The sequence below is a fragment of the Melitaea cinxia genome, chromosome 11 (genome assembly GCF_905220565.1).
Source record: "Melitaea cinxia chromosome 11, ilMelCinx1.1, whole genome shotgun sequence".
NCBI lineage: Eukaryota > Metazoa > Arthropoda > Insecta > Lepidoptera > Nymphalidae > Melitaea > Melitaea cinxia.
Genome location: NC_059404.1, coordinates 12,478,846 through 12,493,361, shown reverse-complemented (window position 1 = coordinate 12,493,361; position 14,516 = coordinate 12,478,846). Strand labels below are relative to the sequence as shown.

General features: G+C 31.8%; 1 protein-coding gene across 1 annotated transcript; it reads right to left on the bottom strand.

The window, feature by feature from the left end:
- Positions 1 to 377: 377 nt before the first annotated feature.
- Positions 378 to 9,482, bottom strand: LOC123657749 (eclosion hormone). Its single transcript, XM_045593263.1, has 2 exons — positions 9,332 to 9,482; positions 378 to 996 (listed from the first exon to the last, which is right to left on the bottom strand). Exons 1-2 carry the CDS (start codon positions 9,420 to 9,422, stop codon positions 821 to 823), a joined length of 267 nt encoding a protein of 88 aa, XP_045449219.1. The 5' UTR covers positions 9,423 to 9,482; the 3' UTR covers positions 378 to 820.
- Between the last annotated feature and the right edge of the window lie 5,034 nt (positions 9,483 to 14,516).

Here is a 14,516-nt window from a genome sequence, read left to right as displayed (position 1 = left end):
ATAATTAAAACTTGTAAAAGTTAACTTATTATTTAAAAAAAAGAAGAGAAATACGTAGATGTATGTATGTGATAAAATTGAAATAGAAAAAAAAATAATTCAAGAGTACCCTCATTTTCTTACGTATGATAAAATTACTTGACATAGAATTTAAAATTTCAAGGTTTGATAAATTTCAAGTAGTCTAATACTTGAACTATTGGACCTGTATTTTTATATCTATAGATAGAATGACTATAGAGGATATAAAAAAGTTAGTTTTTGCTTTATAACTTACAGAAACAGCTTTATAACATAAGGTAGTCTTATGTACACATAAATCTTATATGTAAAAATCATTTGAAAAATTATAAATTATGTTCATAAGGAATAAATGATTTAAAAACAACACATTTTTTATTCATTCGATTTATTACATAAAAATCTTACATTATACCACCCTGTATAAATAACTTAAAGTTTAAATGCTTTGGCATTATATCAAAGTTCGTAGCTGAACTTCGAAACAATATATAAATCTATAGATAATTGTGTAGGCTTTAAGTAAATGAGTATTATGAATAGCCGATTTTGTAGAAGTTGCCAGAAATAAAGTTATTGCTATATTTTGCTCTTTTAATAATAAATGTTGCTGGCTTCAAATTTAAAGCAAATATTGTAAGTACATCATATTCATTGCAATTAATTATAATACCTACTCTCCAATACACGTAAGATCATAATATAGCTAATAAAAGCAAAAACATTCAATAGTTGATCGTTCCTAGATTGTACATTGTTGGCAATTTCTAAAATCGGACGATAGAGGTAAATAACATTTTTAAAGTTTGTTAAGGAATGGCGCGATTGAAGCATAGTCTTCACACTCAGGGACCAGTTTCCCTTTGTACTTGATGCAGGATTCAGCGCAGAGGGGACCTTCGAACCAAGCGCCCAACATTTTCTTGCAGAGTGCACAATTCTCGATGCAGATTTCAAGAGGGTCGTAGCCGGTAGCTGGGAATTAATTACGTTATAATAATTTAATGTTTGTAAATTTCTGTTCTTTTTCTTAAACGAACGTAACACATATTTTATGAGTGTCTGTTGCGTATTTTAAACTATAATCAGAAATATATTTAGGCAATAGAACTAGATGCATTTTTGTTAGTTGCAGCTTTATCAACGCGTCTCCATATATAAATATCTTTTTTATTGCTACATTAAATAAAAAAGGATCGTTTTAAGGCTGCCAACAATAACATGACATACTTACATGAAATCTTTAATGTCTTCCTTTAACCGCCATTTTAAATGTCCATCAAAGATATATTTAGTGCTTACACGAAAATATGGATAGGGTTGAAATATCGAATATGTTGAACCAATGACACCTACGTACATAAAATATTACTTGTAAAGGATTACTCGAGGAATACTGAAGTAGGGCACAGGCGGAAATTTCCTGCTCAAAAAATGGAGCAGCCCAATTGGGGTAGTACCTCGACCTTACAGAAGATCACAGCTAAATAAAACTGCTTTCAAGCAGTGTTGTGTTCCTGATGGGGAGAATCGGGGGTAGAGTCGGCAACGCACTTGCGATACTTCTGCAGACGTCAATAAGCTACGGTAATCACTTATTTGAGCCGTACGCTTGTTTGTCGATTTAGTTATACAAAAAAAAAGAAAGGATAAAAGAACTGAATGCTGCTGCACTCAGAGGCTATCATTGTTACCAAGAATTAATTTATAATCTACTCATCGTTGGTTGAAAACCTCATGTGAAAATTTAATAAGTAGGTATTAAAGATGAGTAATAAATGTGTACTAGATGGCGTTGTGTTACGCGAAAACTAAAACTCAAGCCCAAGTCTAGGAACTCGATCCTAGAGCCCAAGTAGATTCTTTTTATTGCGGTTTTGCGGTGACAACCGTAACAAACTGGCAGTATTTAGGAACCTAAAGAATGAGGTAGTCAGCGGTTTGGTTAGTAAGGAATAAATTACGAAATTACCTAAGGGGATATCCAATACTACAGATATTAAAAAAATATATTTAATGTACATTTTTCCCGCTAAATAATGATTTTAATATCATGCCTATAAAAATCATTTAGTTCAGAAGAATTAAAAAAAAGAAAAAGAAAATTTTTCAGGTATTTAAAAGATAAAGACAATAGTATAGGCAACGTATCGATTGTCCCCTACGCACGGATTCTCCGAATTACGACGTGTGTTCAATGTCTCTGGAAACAGCCGCTTCAATTCTGGGTTCAGATCTTTTTAAGATCTATCTGAGATAAATGAAGATCTTTATCTTTATTTATCTCAGAACGACACGTTTATTATTTTCCCGAAGCGTCAATCTCACGGGCGGTCCTTGCAAATCTCAACAGGGGGGGGGAGTAATTAATGGATGCCCCTAATTGCATGCGGATTTCATTCGAATGATAAGTAATTCAAGTTATTTTTTTGTAGTCTTTCTTTACAACTTTTTATCTACCATTTATACATTCAATTTATATAAACATTCAATTTGTACATTTAAATAATATCTGAATATAAATATCGGAAAACGTTTTTTGTATTGAGCCTAAGTATATTGCTTGACATGGCTGGCAATATTTTCGTTGCACATTAATTTCCACATTAATTAAAATTGTATTTTTACTATAATATTTTATTTATTTCATTTAAAATTAACATTGTTCGTATCTTCGTAAGACGATGTTCAAGGAAGTAAAAAAAAAAATCGTTTTATATTTTCATATAGGTACGTCGAGTTGTTTATTCATAATAATTACCTAATTAACGAACTATTCACTCCTCAAATAAGTTTAAATAATGTCTAAATAATATTAAATATTTTAAAGGTGAAGTAATAACTTAAAATAGTTAAAGGAAAATAAAATTAAACAAGATTCATATATGTAAATGAATCAATAATTATTTAAAGCAAAAACGTGATAAACTAATCAAGTGTTTTGATCGAACCTATTAATGGTTCCGTAAGCCAGGAGACAAAAGTATTTTTATTAGTTTTTTTTAATCTATTTGTATAATAAAATAATCATTTGGAAGATATCCATTTAATTATGTAACGTTTTAACCGGAGTTTACGGAGACGGTTGGTTTACGGTCGCTTATTATTTATAATTTATTTATTTGTATATAAGCCAGTATATGTCTTCGAGTTAGAACTCCAAAAACTATGTTTACATTACAAAACAAGATTATTGACTAGATCTCGTGCATCGGGTTTTTATAATCAACCAGGACATTATTTATAAGTAATAAATAAAAAATGGTATTTAATTCAATGCCATCAATGTAATAAAGAATTTAAATATTTGTTCGAAATCATAAACAGGATAAAATTAATTCACGTGTACTCAGTTGATATTATTCACTGGCCTGACATATATAATTAGATAAAAAAAACTAATTTTTAATTTTTAATAGCAATCACCATCATCATCATCACCCCAGCCCATCGCAGTCCACAGCTGGACATGAGTGACACATGAGTTCGCGCCACTTTTGGCGCGAACTTGTGGAGGCCTATGTCCAGCAGCGGACTGCAATAGGCTGAAATGATGATGACGGTGATTATTATTATTATTAATAAAATAGTAAGTAAAAAAATAAATAAATATCTCATAACACACACACTGTCTAGTCTGTTCCTAAGGTAAGCAACTTAATGCTTGTGTTACAGGTAACAGCCGGCTGATATAACTACAGATTTTTTTTAAATAAAAATTCATAAAAATAATACATACTTAAATATCTAAATACAAATATTACACCAGACTCAGGCCCCCGCCTAAAAAATGCCACATAAAACCCATAACGCGCGGAGCAGAAAGCAGGGTCACTTCAAACTGCGCCAACGTGCTAGTCAAATATCATTATACATATTAAATCATCATCATCATCATCATCAGTTCAGCCTATCACAGTCCACTGCTGGACATAGGCCTCCATAAGTTTGCGCCAAAAATGGCGTGAACTCATGTGTATTGCCTATAGTCACCACGCTGGGAAGGCGGGTTGGTGACCGCAGGGCTGGCTTTGTCGCACCGAAGACACTGCTACCCGTCTTCGGCCTGTGTATTTCAAAATCAGCAGTTGGATGGTTATCCCGCCATCGGTCGGCTTTTTAAGTTCCACGGAGGTAGTGGAACTGCGTTATACCTTAATCGCCTCTTACGACACCCACGGGAAGAGATGGGGTGGCTATATTATTTACTGCCGTAGCCACACAACAGTAGTACACACATATTAAATATAATGTAATTATAAAATTGTATATTTATATGAATATACAATTGACTACCAGGTATAACATTGTTCTATTACAGTAAGAAAAACGTATTACTGATGCGTGAAAAACAAAATGTTGTTTTTAAAAAGAATTTTTAATTCGGATGAAACAAAAAATAATAATAATGAAGACATAAAATAGATGCTTCCCTGTAGTATCTGATTATAATCTCCACATAATACACTAACATCAGATATTTAATACATTTTAAGTTTGTCTACTGGACCCTAAAATATTTATCTTAGCAAAAGGACTAAGAAGTAGGCTCTCTATTACTAAGAGGAACACACAACTATGCTCAAGATTACTTCAATCGTCGAAAACGTGGCCTATCTTTGCAACCCTTCGTCCTAATAGGAGTAGCCCAGTTTCGGCTTATTGTAATTTGTTTAGAGAAGAGTTTTGTCTCCAACGGTGTAAGATATATGTACATACTTGAACAATGTCTGTAACTACTAGCAAATTACTTTAAGAATTTCCCATATTATTTTGTAATAACTACTTATATTCCATTACCCATTTTGACTTTTAGTAGTATAGCTAAATTTATATTATATTCGAGCTTTTCCTTTATATGATTTAGATGCTTTTTATATTTTTTCATCTAAATATAATAGTTATAAAATATGTAATGTACAATTAATCAATTAATTTTTCATCAAATCATATTAGCTGAATATCTATAGTAATATGGCAAGTAATAATAATGTAAATAATTTATTGCAAAAATTATTCCGCTATGATAATCCGCTAAATATGTCTAAGCGAGTCGTATGAACATCACTTAACAGAATCAGCGTTACGCAAGAATTCTATTCTTTATTGCTTAACTGTTTTTCTCATAAAATTCTTCGCTCATTCAAAGCGACACGTTACGAGGTCAAGTGTAAGCGGGTAAGGTGAAATTGCGTAATAATACGGCGAAAGTAAACCGGCTAAAACGCGGATTGGGGTCATTGCCTCGGTTCGCATGCGCTTCTTCATATTGTTTCGCACTTAAGACTCGCGCTATTTATGCGAAAACACGACACTTAGAAAGTTAAGCTTATATCAGATCTTGTACGCGTGTTCTGATTAATAAGGATTGTTTGCAAAATTAATATACGTATTGTTATGTGTATAACATAATAAAACAGTTGATTTTATACGTATTAAAGTTTTATTATCTGGTAAGAGTCAGCTAAAATATTGAAAAAAAAACTTGTACCAAAACACTTCAATGCAAAGAAAACTTTTTTCAGCTCTCGACACTATTCACCATCACTTAAAAAGTATTCTCCACGGACAAAATCGCAAGTCAAAATGCGTTACCTAACTATTGTCATAAAAGATAAATACTTACATGTAGGTACATGTAATTTAATGCAATTATAGTTAAAAATCTAAGATTTGTACGGAGGTTATTTTGTATATCTAATTATACCAATATAAAATAATGCTTAACTAATCTAAAAATGATAATAATAATAAAAACGTAAGCGTCGTATACGTCATAATTGTCTTTGTGACTTTGTTTCGTTTGCAGACTGAAATATTCGTGGTATTGTCTTTAAAATATTTTTTTAAGATTAAATAAATTTAACCTTCGCGTTAAGATTACCGATGTATACCAACATATATTTTAATTACTGTTATAACCGAAAGAAGTAATTGAATCCTTGTTGAATTTTAGGGATAGTAATTATATTTGCTCGCAAACGAAAAAAAAAAACCGACTTCAATTACATCGCCAAAATATATGTAAATAAGCGTTATAAGAAACTAGCAATATCTGTGCAAATATTTCGCACAAAAGCAATAATATTTTTTTTAGTTGTGGATGCCGGTAGAGCAAGCAGTTATCTATAAAATGATATATAATTTATGTAGAGTAATTGTAAGGTTTTTTTTTTCTAAAAATGGAGGCAAACCTTAGCGTATTAATATATATGATTATTATAAGAGATAACTCAAAAGATATTCGTTAGATCTCGATTAACTTTAAATTGGGGCTACATAACAAGCACCAGATTTCGAATAAAAAACAACCATCAAAATAGGTGTATCCAGTAAAAATATATGATATATCAACATATACTTAATACAATGTAGGTTGGCGAAAAAATAGTCAAGTAAATACGCATTATTAGAGATAGCTCAAAAAGTACTTGTCATATCTCTATAAAATTTAAATGGGACCAGATGACAAGCACCATCTTTCAATTAAAAAAAAACTTAGAAATCGGTTAGAGCTAATAGAATTAAAATATTTATTTAAGTAATTAAATTAATTAAATAAATAATCTTTAATTACAAGCAACTTTAATTAATGATTGGTCAAACTTTAACAATATTGAGTAATATAAAATTTATCTTGATTATGAAAGTAGTTGCTTGTTAAAAGAACACTGAATTTTTAAAAGTTTAGTATTCATTTGCGTTTATTTTTATTATTTTTCTGTCTATATGGAAACTGTTTAGGATAGACCAATTTAATTAAAAAAAGTATTGTTTATATTAGTGTTAATTACGTTTTCAATGGATTTATATTTTATAAACTTTTCATGAAAAAAATACACATTTCGTTTACATATATATATACTGTATGTAAATTCATTACACCGGCACACAAAAAAAATGAAGTGGAATGTGCATTTGACCGAACCTACTTACGGGTACGTATTTTGGTCCGCTGAATCCGAATTTGAGGTCAGTTTGACCTGTACACCCTCAGAATTTCGAGAAAACTTAAAAAAACCGTAAAAATGATGAAAATCGACAGTTTTAATGATGTAAAAATTTTTTTAGAACTAAACTAAGAGTGATTTTTGTGTATTTCGATCCGCTGAATGTGTCGAAACTTTATTGAGACCATGGGCCGCTTTAAATGCAAAAAAAATCGCACAAAACCCTCGAAAATTCCAAAAAAAGTATTTTTTTTTTGCTTTTTCACTTTTGTTTTTGACTTTTGAAGGCTTAATTGATTGTGCCTGTAACCAGGGCACCTCCACGTGGTGACGGTGGGCAACAGAACCATCTGGCAGAGTCCCTGGGTAAACGGCGTGTGTGCCGTCATGGCAGGTACAAGTGATAAGTACTTTACGATGCAGGGAGTCGGAACCCCAGTATCGGCGTCTGGTCAGAGTGAGAAAGCAGGCTCGCAGGCGTCGTCATTAAGCGACTGCAGCTCTTTAGAAGTGGGCAACTTGGCTACTGGAGAGTATACTATTACAAGAAGTAATTCTCATCTGTGTAATAAAAATCCTGATTCATTTTGTTACATTTGTGGCGAATTCAATTTGGAAAGGAATCGAAGATCGTTATCTGATAAGATCAAACAAATTTATGAAGAATGTTTTGGTCTCCAAATTACTAATTTGGATTCAACGTGGGTTCCACATACGATTTGTAGTCGATGTAACATGATGTTAACCCGGTGGGAAATTTTTTTTTTTTCATCAAAACTATATTTTTTCGAAAATTTCGAGGGTTTTGTGCGATTTTTTTGCATTTAAAGCGGCCCATGGTCTCAATAAAGTTTCGACACATATTCAGCGGATCGAAATACACAAAAATCACTCTTAGTTTAGTTCTAAAAAAATTTTTACATCATTAAAACTGTCGATTTTCATCATTTTTACGGTTTTTTTAAGTTTTCTCGAAATTCTGAGGGTGTACAGGTCAAACTGACCTCAAATTCGGATTCAGCGGACCAAAATACGTACCCGTAAGTAGGTCCGGTCAAATGCACATTCCACTTCATTTTTTTTGTGTGCCGGTGTTATTAAATAACGCTCTATCACGTGTAATAAATAGTTATAAAATAAAATAAAACTGTACACCAATTAATATTTAACCAATATTTTTACATATGGGCATTTTGGATTATAATATCGATCGCAATCACGTACATCAATCAAAATAGTCCGTTTAAATGCAATCTCGGTCTGGTTAAATCATTTAAAATATCGACACCAGTCAAGTTCCGGCCCAATCACGTTCCAGACATGATCACACCTGGCTAGACCGAGATTGGACTGAGACCAAACTATTATCAACTTTGACCAGACCTAGATTGTCGATTAGCCCTAACTAAAGACTCGATAAGATTGTAAAAATTCTAATCTTAAGATAGAATTATACATATTACTAGCTGACTCGGCAAATGTTGTCTTCTCGCTAAACGCTATTTAAAAATAGGGGTTGTTGGTAGAAGGGTGAAAATTTAGGGTTGCATGTATTTTTCAACGCCAAATCAGAATAAAATAAAAAATAAATAATTTTATCGAAAAATTAAAAAAAAAAAAATTAGGGTGAACTAACCTTAACATTTAGGGAGATGAAAATAAATGTTGTTTGATTCTCAGACCTACCCAATATGCACACAAAATTTCATGAGAATCAGTCAAGCCGTTTCGGAGGAGTTTAACTACAAATACCGCGACACGAGAATTTTATATATTAGATTATAGTCTGATTAAAAAATACAATTTCGCGAAATTTTACAACCAGACATGAGCTCGCGAAATCATAAATATAAAAATCTCGTTAAACTCTTGATCTCGCGAGATTAGATAATTTATACTAATAATTTTATCGTATTTTCGTTTATAAATTAACATTAAGAAATATACAAAATATGTATTTCTGTTTGTCATAACAGATAGCTACTATTTATTTGTAATGGGACTTCGCAAATAGCACATTAATTTTTTTGAAGATTTACAATTGTAAGGTAATTCATCTCAACAATGGAACATAGAACAAAAAAAGTTACAAAACATAATTAGACAGACATTTTCAACCTATCTTAAAAATAATAAGTTACCTTTCATAAAGTAGCATATAATTCGAAGCATATAGCGATAGCATATAATACCTAAGTTCGCGAATATTATTATTGATCGATCTGTAACTACTACAAGTTACAGTGTACTATTACTAGCCTAAATATAATAAGTTAATTCACTAACATTAAAACTACAATTTTTCGAAATGTTCTAATGAAGGATTAACTTCGCTGGATATAAGGTTTACATTCGCTTACCGATAGCTGGGTTGGTGTTGATGTAATCCAGAGAAGAGATAAAGACTGCTACGGTGAAGACAGCGAAGGTGCTTGAGAATTTTCCGACCATGGTGATTCCTGTAAAAGTGCCAGTTTTTTTATATTTGTTAAAAAAAACGACTACTTTACAAAAAGTGATTTATGTTATTGTTACATTGTTTAATAAACAATAAAGAAATAATGACAAAACTGTCATAAATCATGGATATCTGATTGTTTTTGATAAAAATGTTGAAATATTTTCTTTATATATTCAGGATAACTATACCTAAATATAATGTCCATCACAGTGAATGACGAGAGGCGATTTAAAAATTAATAAAATTCAATTTTATCAAAGCAATCCATATCCAATACTTAATATATATGTAGATATCTTGTTTGCAGTTTGGACACTTATTATCAATGGGAACGACACAAAAGTGAAATCCGCGCGTAAACAGTTCGAACTCAATACTAAGGAAACTAGTAAACTTCGCGAAATGACTACGTCGACTATACGACAGAAACACTTCCTATTTCACAGCCACTTATGTTTACTTCCTTCATACCTAATGAAACGTAGTTAATAAATAAATAGCACAGACAATCCGGCAGCACGCTGTCACAAATCATACTCACCGCACTCGATCGGAAAATAAACTCACCGCTTTTAAATTCATAGATTTATACGTAATTGAGATCTGATAATAGAAGAAAACTACCCAGACCCCACACTCTGTACATGAATATTAATTCGTTGATCCGTTTTGAAATCAAATTGTTCGTAAATATGAAAAATTCGTCTATCCGCGACCGTTCGAAAATGATTCGTGCTTAAATATGAATCGCGGTGACTATGCTCATGCGACTCGTTCAGGGTGGGGCGCAGGCTGTACCTAGCACGCGTGAATAAGGACTACCTATCTCAGGAAATATACGTACTTTGCGAAAGCCGAAAGTTCTAAGTAGGAAGTTTGAACATCAACACTAACATGGATTCGATACAAGTTTATCGATATTTCGATAATACTTGTTACCGATGTTATGTAACGATCGTAATGTGCATGATGTGTCTTACATCATGACGAATGGCCTGCAATATGACACGAAACCAGTTTTTCGCATACTAATAAATAGTTACGCTAGATATGTATGTAGGTTTGGTGATTGAACCTATTTATTAAATCGTTGCATATACAGACTATTTATAACTATTACGTTATAAATTTAACTAAAAAAATAACAACAGGAAATATTCTGTTCAAAATCGGAGCATCCCGACTGGGGAAGTACCTCGATCTTACAGAAGATCACAGCTCAAAATCGAGTGTGCTTAAACCACACGGCTGAAGTAAAACTTACGAATCATAACTCTCTCTCTCTCTTTCTATTTTAACTAACTTATATCTCCCTCTAACTTCCGTTCGTCTCACCCGATCACACTTTTCGTAACGCTCTCGTCACGCATTCACCAGCTTACTACCCAAGTCAAGCGAGCGTATAGAAGTTTTACTTCAATAATACTGCTTTCAAGTAATGTGAGTAAGGTGATCAGAGCCCCTGGGAAAATTGGGGCTAGGTTCAGCAACGCGCTGGCGATGCTTATAGTGTTGCAGGCATCTATAAGCTACGGTAATCTCTTACCATTAGCTGAGCCATACGCATGTTTGCCGACCTAGTTGTATTTAAAAAAATATGTAATTTTTTAAAAATCAATGAATTAAAATTTATGCACACATACGGGGACAAAAAAACGATTGTGATAAAAAAGGAATGTATAAATAATAATTTCAAAAGAATATTGCTTACTAAATAAAAATAAATTTGAATATCCACGACATTCTTTACCGTCTGCGTTCGCTGGGCAGCCTTCAACGATAGCCCCAGGCGCCTGAATGCCTATATATTGATGATACTCTGCGGGCTATTCGATAAATTTAATAAATAATAACTACTACACTACACAGAAATATAAATTATAGTATTAATACAAATTATTATTTCTAAAAAATTGGGTATTCGACATAAATCAATACAGAATAAGTTCGAAAATTCTGAGATAAAAGCAAAAATTAAGCGATCCTCTTTGTATCGTTGACTCATATTAACAAATGAAATTTCCTATAAAAAATTAATATACAAAACTGGTCTCTGCATAAGCCGATATTTAGGACAGAGGCAATTTTTACTTCCGCACAATCGAACAAAAAGTCAAATGTAAATAACCTGTAGATACATGCTTGTACCACGCAATCAACATGCGAATACACGAACTGGTATGTGACATTGCTGGCATTCTTCGAGTATCTTCGGGTACGACCCGTTTAATGCGGCAATGGTTTCTGCTACATGCAACTCAATTTATTCCAACCACATTTACTATACTAACATTTAGGAAGCGGTTTCTTATCACACAATCTATTTATATATCAATAATTGTAATCCAAACACTTCCTAATGTAAAGATTCGTAATCCTGCCGGAAAACGAGATGTGATATGATTGATTTTTTTTTAATTTTTTATTACATTTCCGCATATGAAATCACGCATTCGAAAATACTTATGTCAAAAATGTAGTATTTACGGCAATTTCAAACTGGAAATGATTTAATTTAATTCCATATTGACATGTTCATTATGACGTCGTTTTCTCGTGATGTGTACGTAGTGCCTTCTTACGGCCCTCAGTGCTAAATATCGCCCTGGAAAATTTATATTAATATTTTTCCTGATATGTTACTTTTACAATTTAATTTCTTATATTGCCTTCGAAATACATTTCGGTACAGAATCATATCTGCAATCTGATTTTTATTTCAATAAAAAAGCAAGGAGTTTCTTTACAATGAAAAGGTCTTTCTTGATTACAAATCTCTAGATAACTAGATTACCAGAAAAACGATGTTTTTTTAATGTAAAAATGGAATCCGAGAATTATTTTCAAATGTTTGTTTAACTTCACCGGTGTAAACGTTCCTGATCCGAATTATTGCGACGATCCTTTGAGTTATGCGATGTTACGAGTATTATCTGGTAAAATATATTTTTTATTTTGATTTTGAGGAAGATTTTACAGGGAAGCTAGATTTCGTTGTTGATAAATTACATTTGAGTCACGTTCATATCTCAATGCTATCAATCTACAATTTTAAATTATCAAGTAACTGGTTCTAAGCACTTAGTCTTACCGAAGGTTATCTATTGTTCGGCGGTAGGAAGATCAGGATGACTGTGCTATCTCAGAAGGAACAGCAGCATTTTATAGTGGAAGCTAATGTTTTTTCTTAACGAAGCATGTCTAGCCACCACGGGAGATTGTACAGTCTCCATTATCTTATAACATATATTGTGCTTATAATTAAATTGTGGATATATAACATTAATGTATTGTCTGTGATGCGTTGCGGGTAACGATGTTAAGCCGAATTTCATTTAAGACGCTATAGCAAGCTGATGACGGTGAGTGTATATTCTGATTTATTTCAGCCTGTTCATTCGTAATCCTTATTATGGAGAAATATTATAGTTTGATAATTTAATAAAATAAAATAATTACACTACTTATATACTTATATAATATACTACTTATATAATATTACTTACTTTATTATTTCTAATTAGTGGTTTTCTGATGATTATAAGTTTTTATAATATTATGACTAGGCGCTGATTAATAAAAAATTTCAAGAAAATTAATTAGTAGACGAAAAATTAGCAATGCTAGTCCATTGTTAAAACCAGGTAACTATTGCATACAATCTTATTATTTCTATCCTCTGGGTCATATCGGTTGATCATTATGTATATATGAATAGAAAAAAAATTACGAATTTAGTTTAAAATTAAACAAACCTCATAACATTCTACAAATATTATTCTTAAAAGTTGTTCTTTCGAAGTATTTCAATGAATAGACGAAAACTGAACAGTTGAGGAAATATCGACGATAAATCAAATCCTTTTTAACTGTATAGCGTCTAAATGTACAATACCAGTTCGCCGCCCTTATTTTACAATGACGTAAGCACATAGAAGTAGGGTAGGCCAAGACGGTATCTGGTCTATTATGAGCGGTGAGTACTGGGTTTTAGTGAAAGGAAGGGGATGAGGGTCGGTATCTACGTGAACTTATGAATCAATAGGGTGTAAATTTTCGAGATATTTGTTATTAATCTGATGCTTGAATTGCGGAAGAAGCGTAAAAAGAATTTTTGTTACTTTTTACATATTTTTAAATTCCGATTAAGACTAGGAAACATAAGGTGTAACAAACAATTCGCCGCAGGTTGGTTTTACGGCTCAAATTTTTTTCTTATAGCCATGAAAATGCATGCAATATTCTTAGTTTCAGTTGCCATAAACCAATTAACATTATGAAGTTATTTATATTTATTTTTCCTATATTCTTTCGGCAAAGTACGGAATCATTCGGGTTTCTGTTTTAACATTTTCAATCCTTGATGGAATTTATAATCATGAGCTATTAGGATAGCTTTAGTTCGTGACTTCGTACGCATGAACCGTTTCTAAGATGATATGTTTAAATAAAACTTATCACAAAGTAGATATATCAGGTTTTAAGATATACCTTATATGTAAGTTCAGTTTTCGGTTCAGATATATGTATATTTGAGTATCAGAAAATCCAATTTATAATACGATAGCTATAATTCTTCAATGTTTCGAGTACATTTTACAATTAAGGCTAATATTGTAATATTAAAAAAAAACATAAATTATTGAACTCTGCGTCTATCAGACACGTCAACAAGATAGGTCATCATTAAATCACAGTCAGGGTACTATTTCACTCAATCCCAGAATTGTAGAGATTTATTGATGACCCGACTTACAAAAGGCTAGTCTTCTAGTTTAGACTACGATTTACCTGTTGCATTGATGAAACATTAGTTGATCTTAGTTTTCCATTTTCCTGTAAGTATTAGAAAATTCTTGTATAATGATATCCTACAAATATACGTATGCTATACTATAATACCTTAATAGGTAATGTGTAAATTTAGAATTGAGTTGAATTTTTCATTGGTTAATTATATACATTAATATTAATATTTCTAGTTTTATTCTATAAAGTTAATCGATATAAGTAGGGAAAAATGTTTCCAACTACACATACTTGAGAAAAGATTACAAATGATACAAAATCCGAAATAGTCCTTA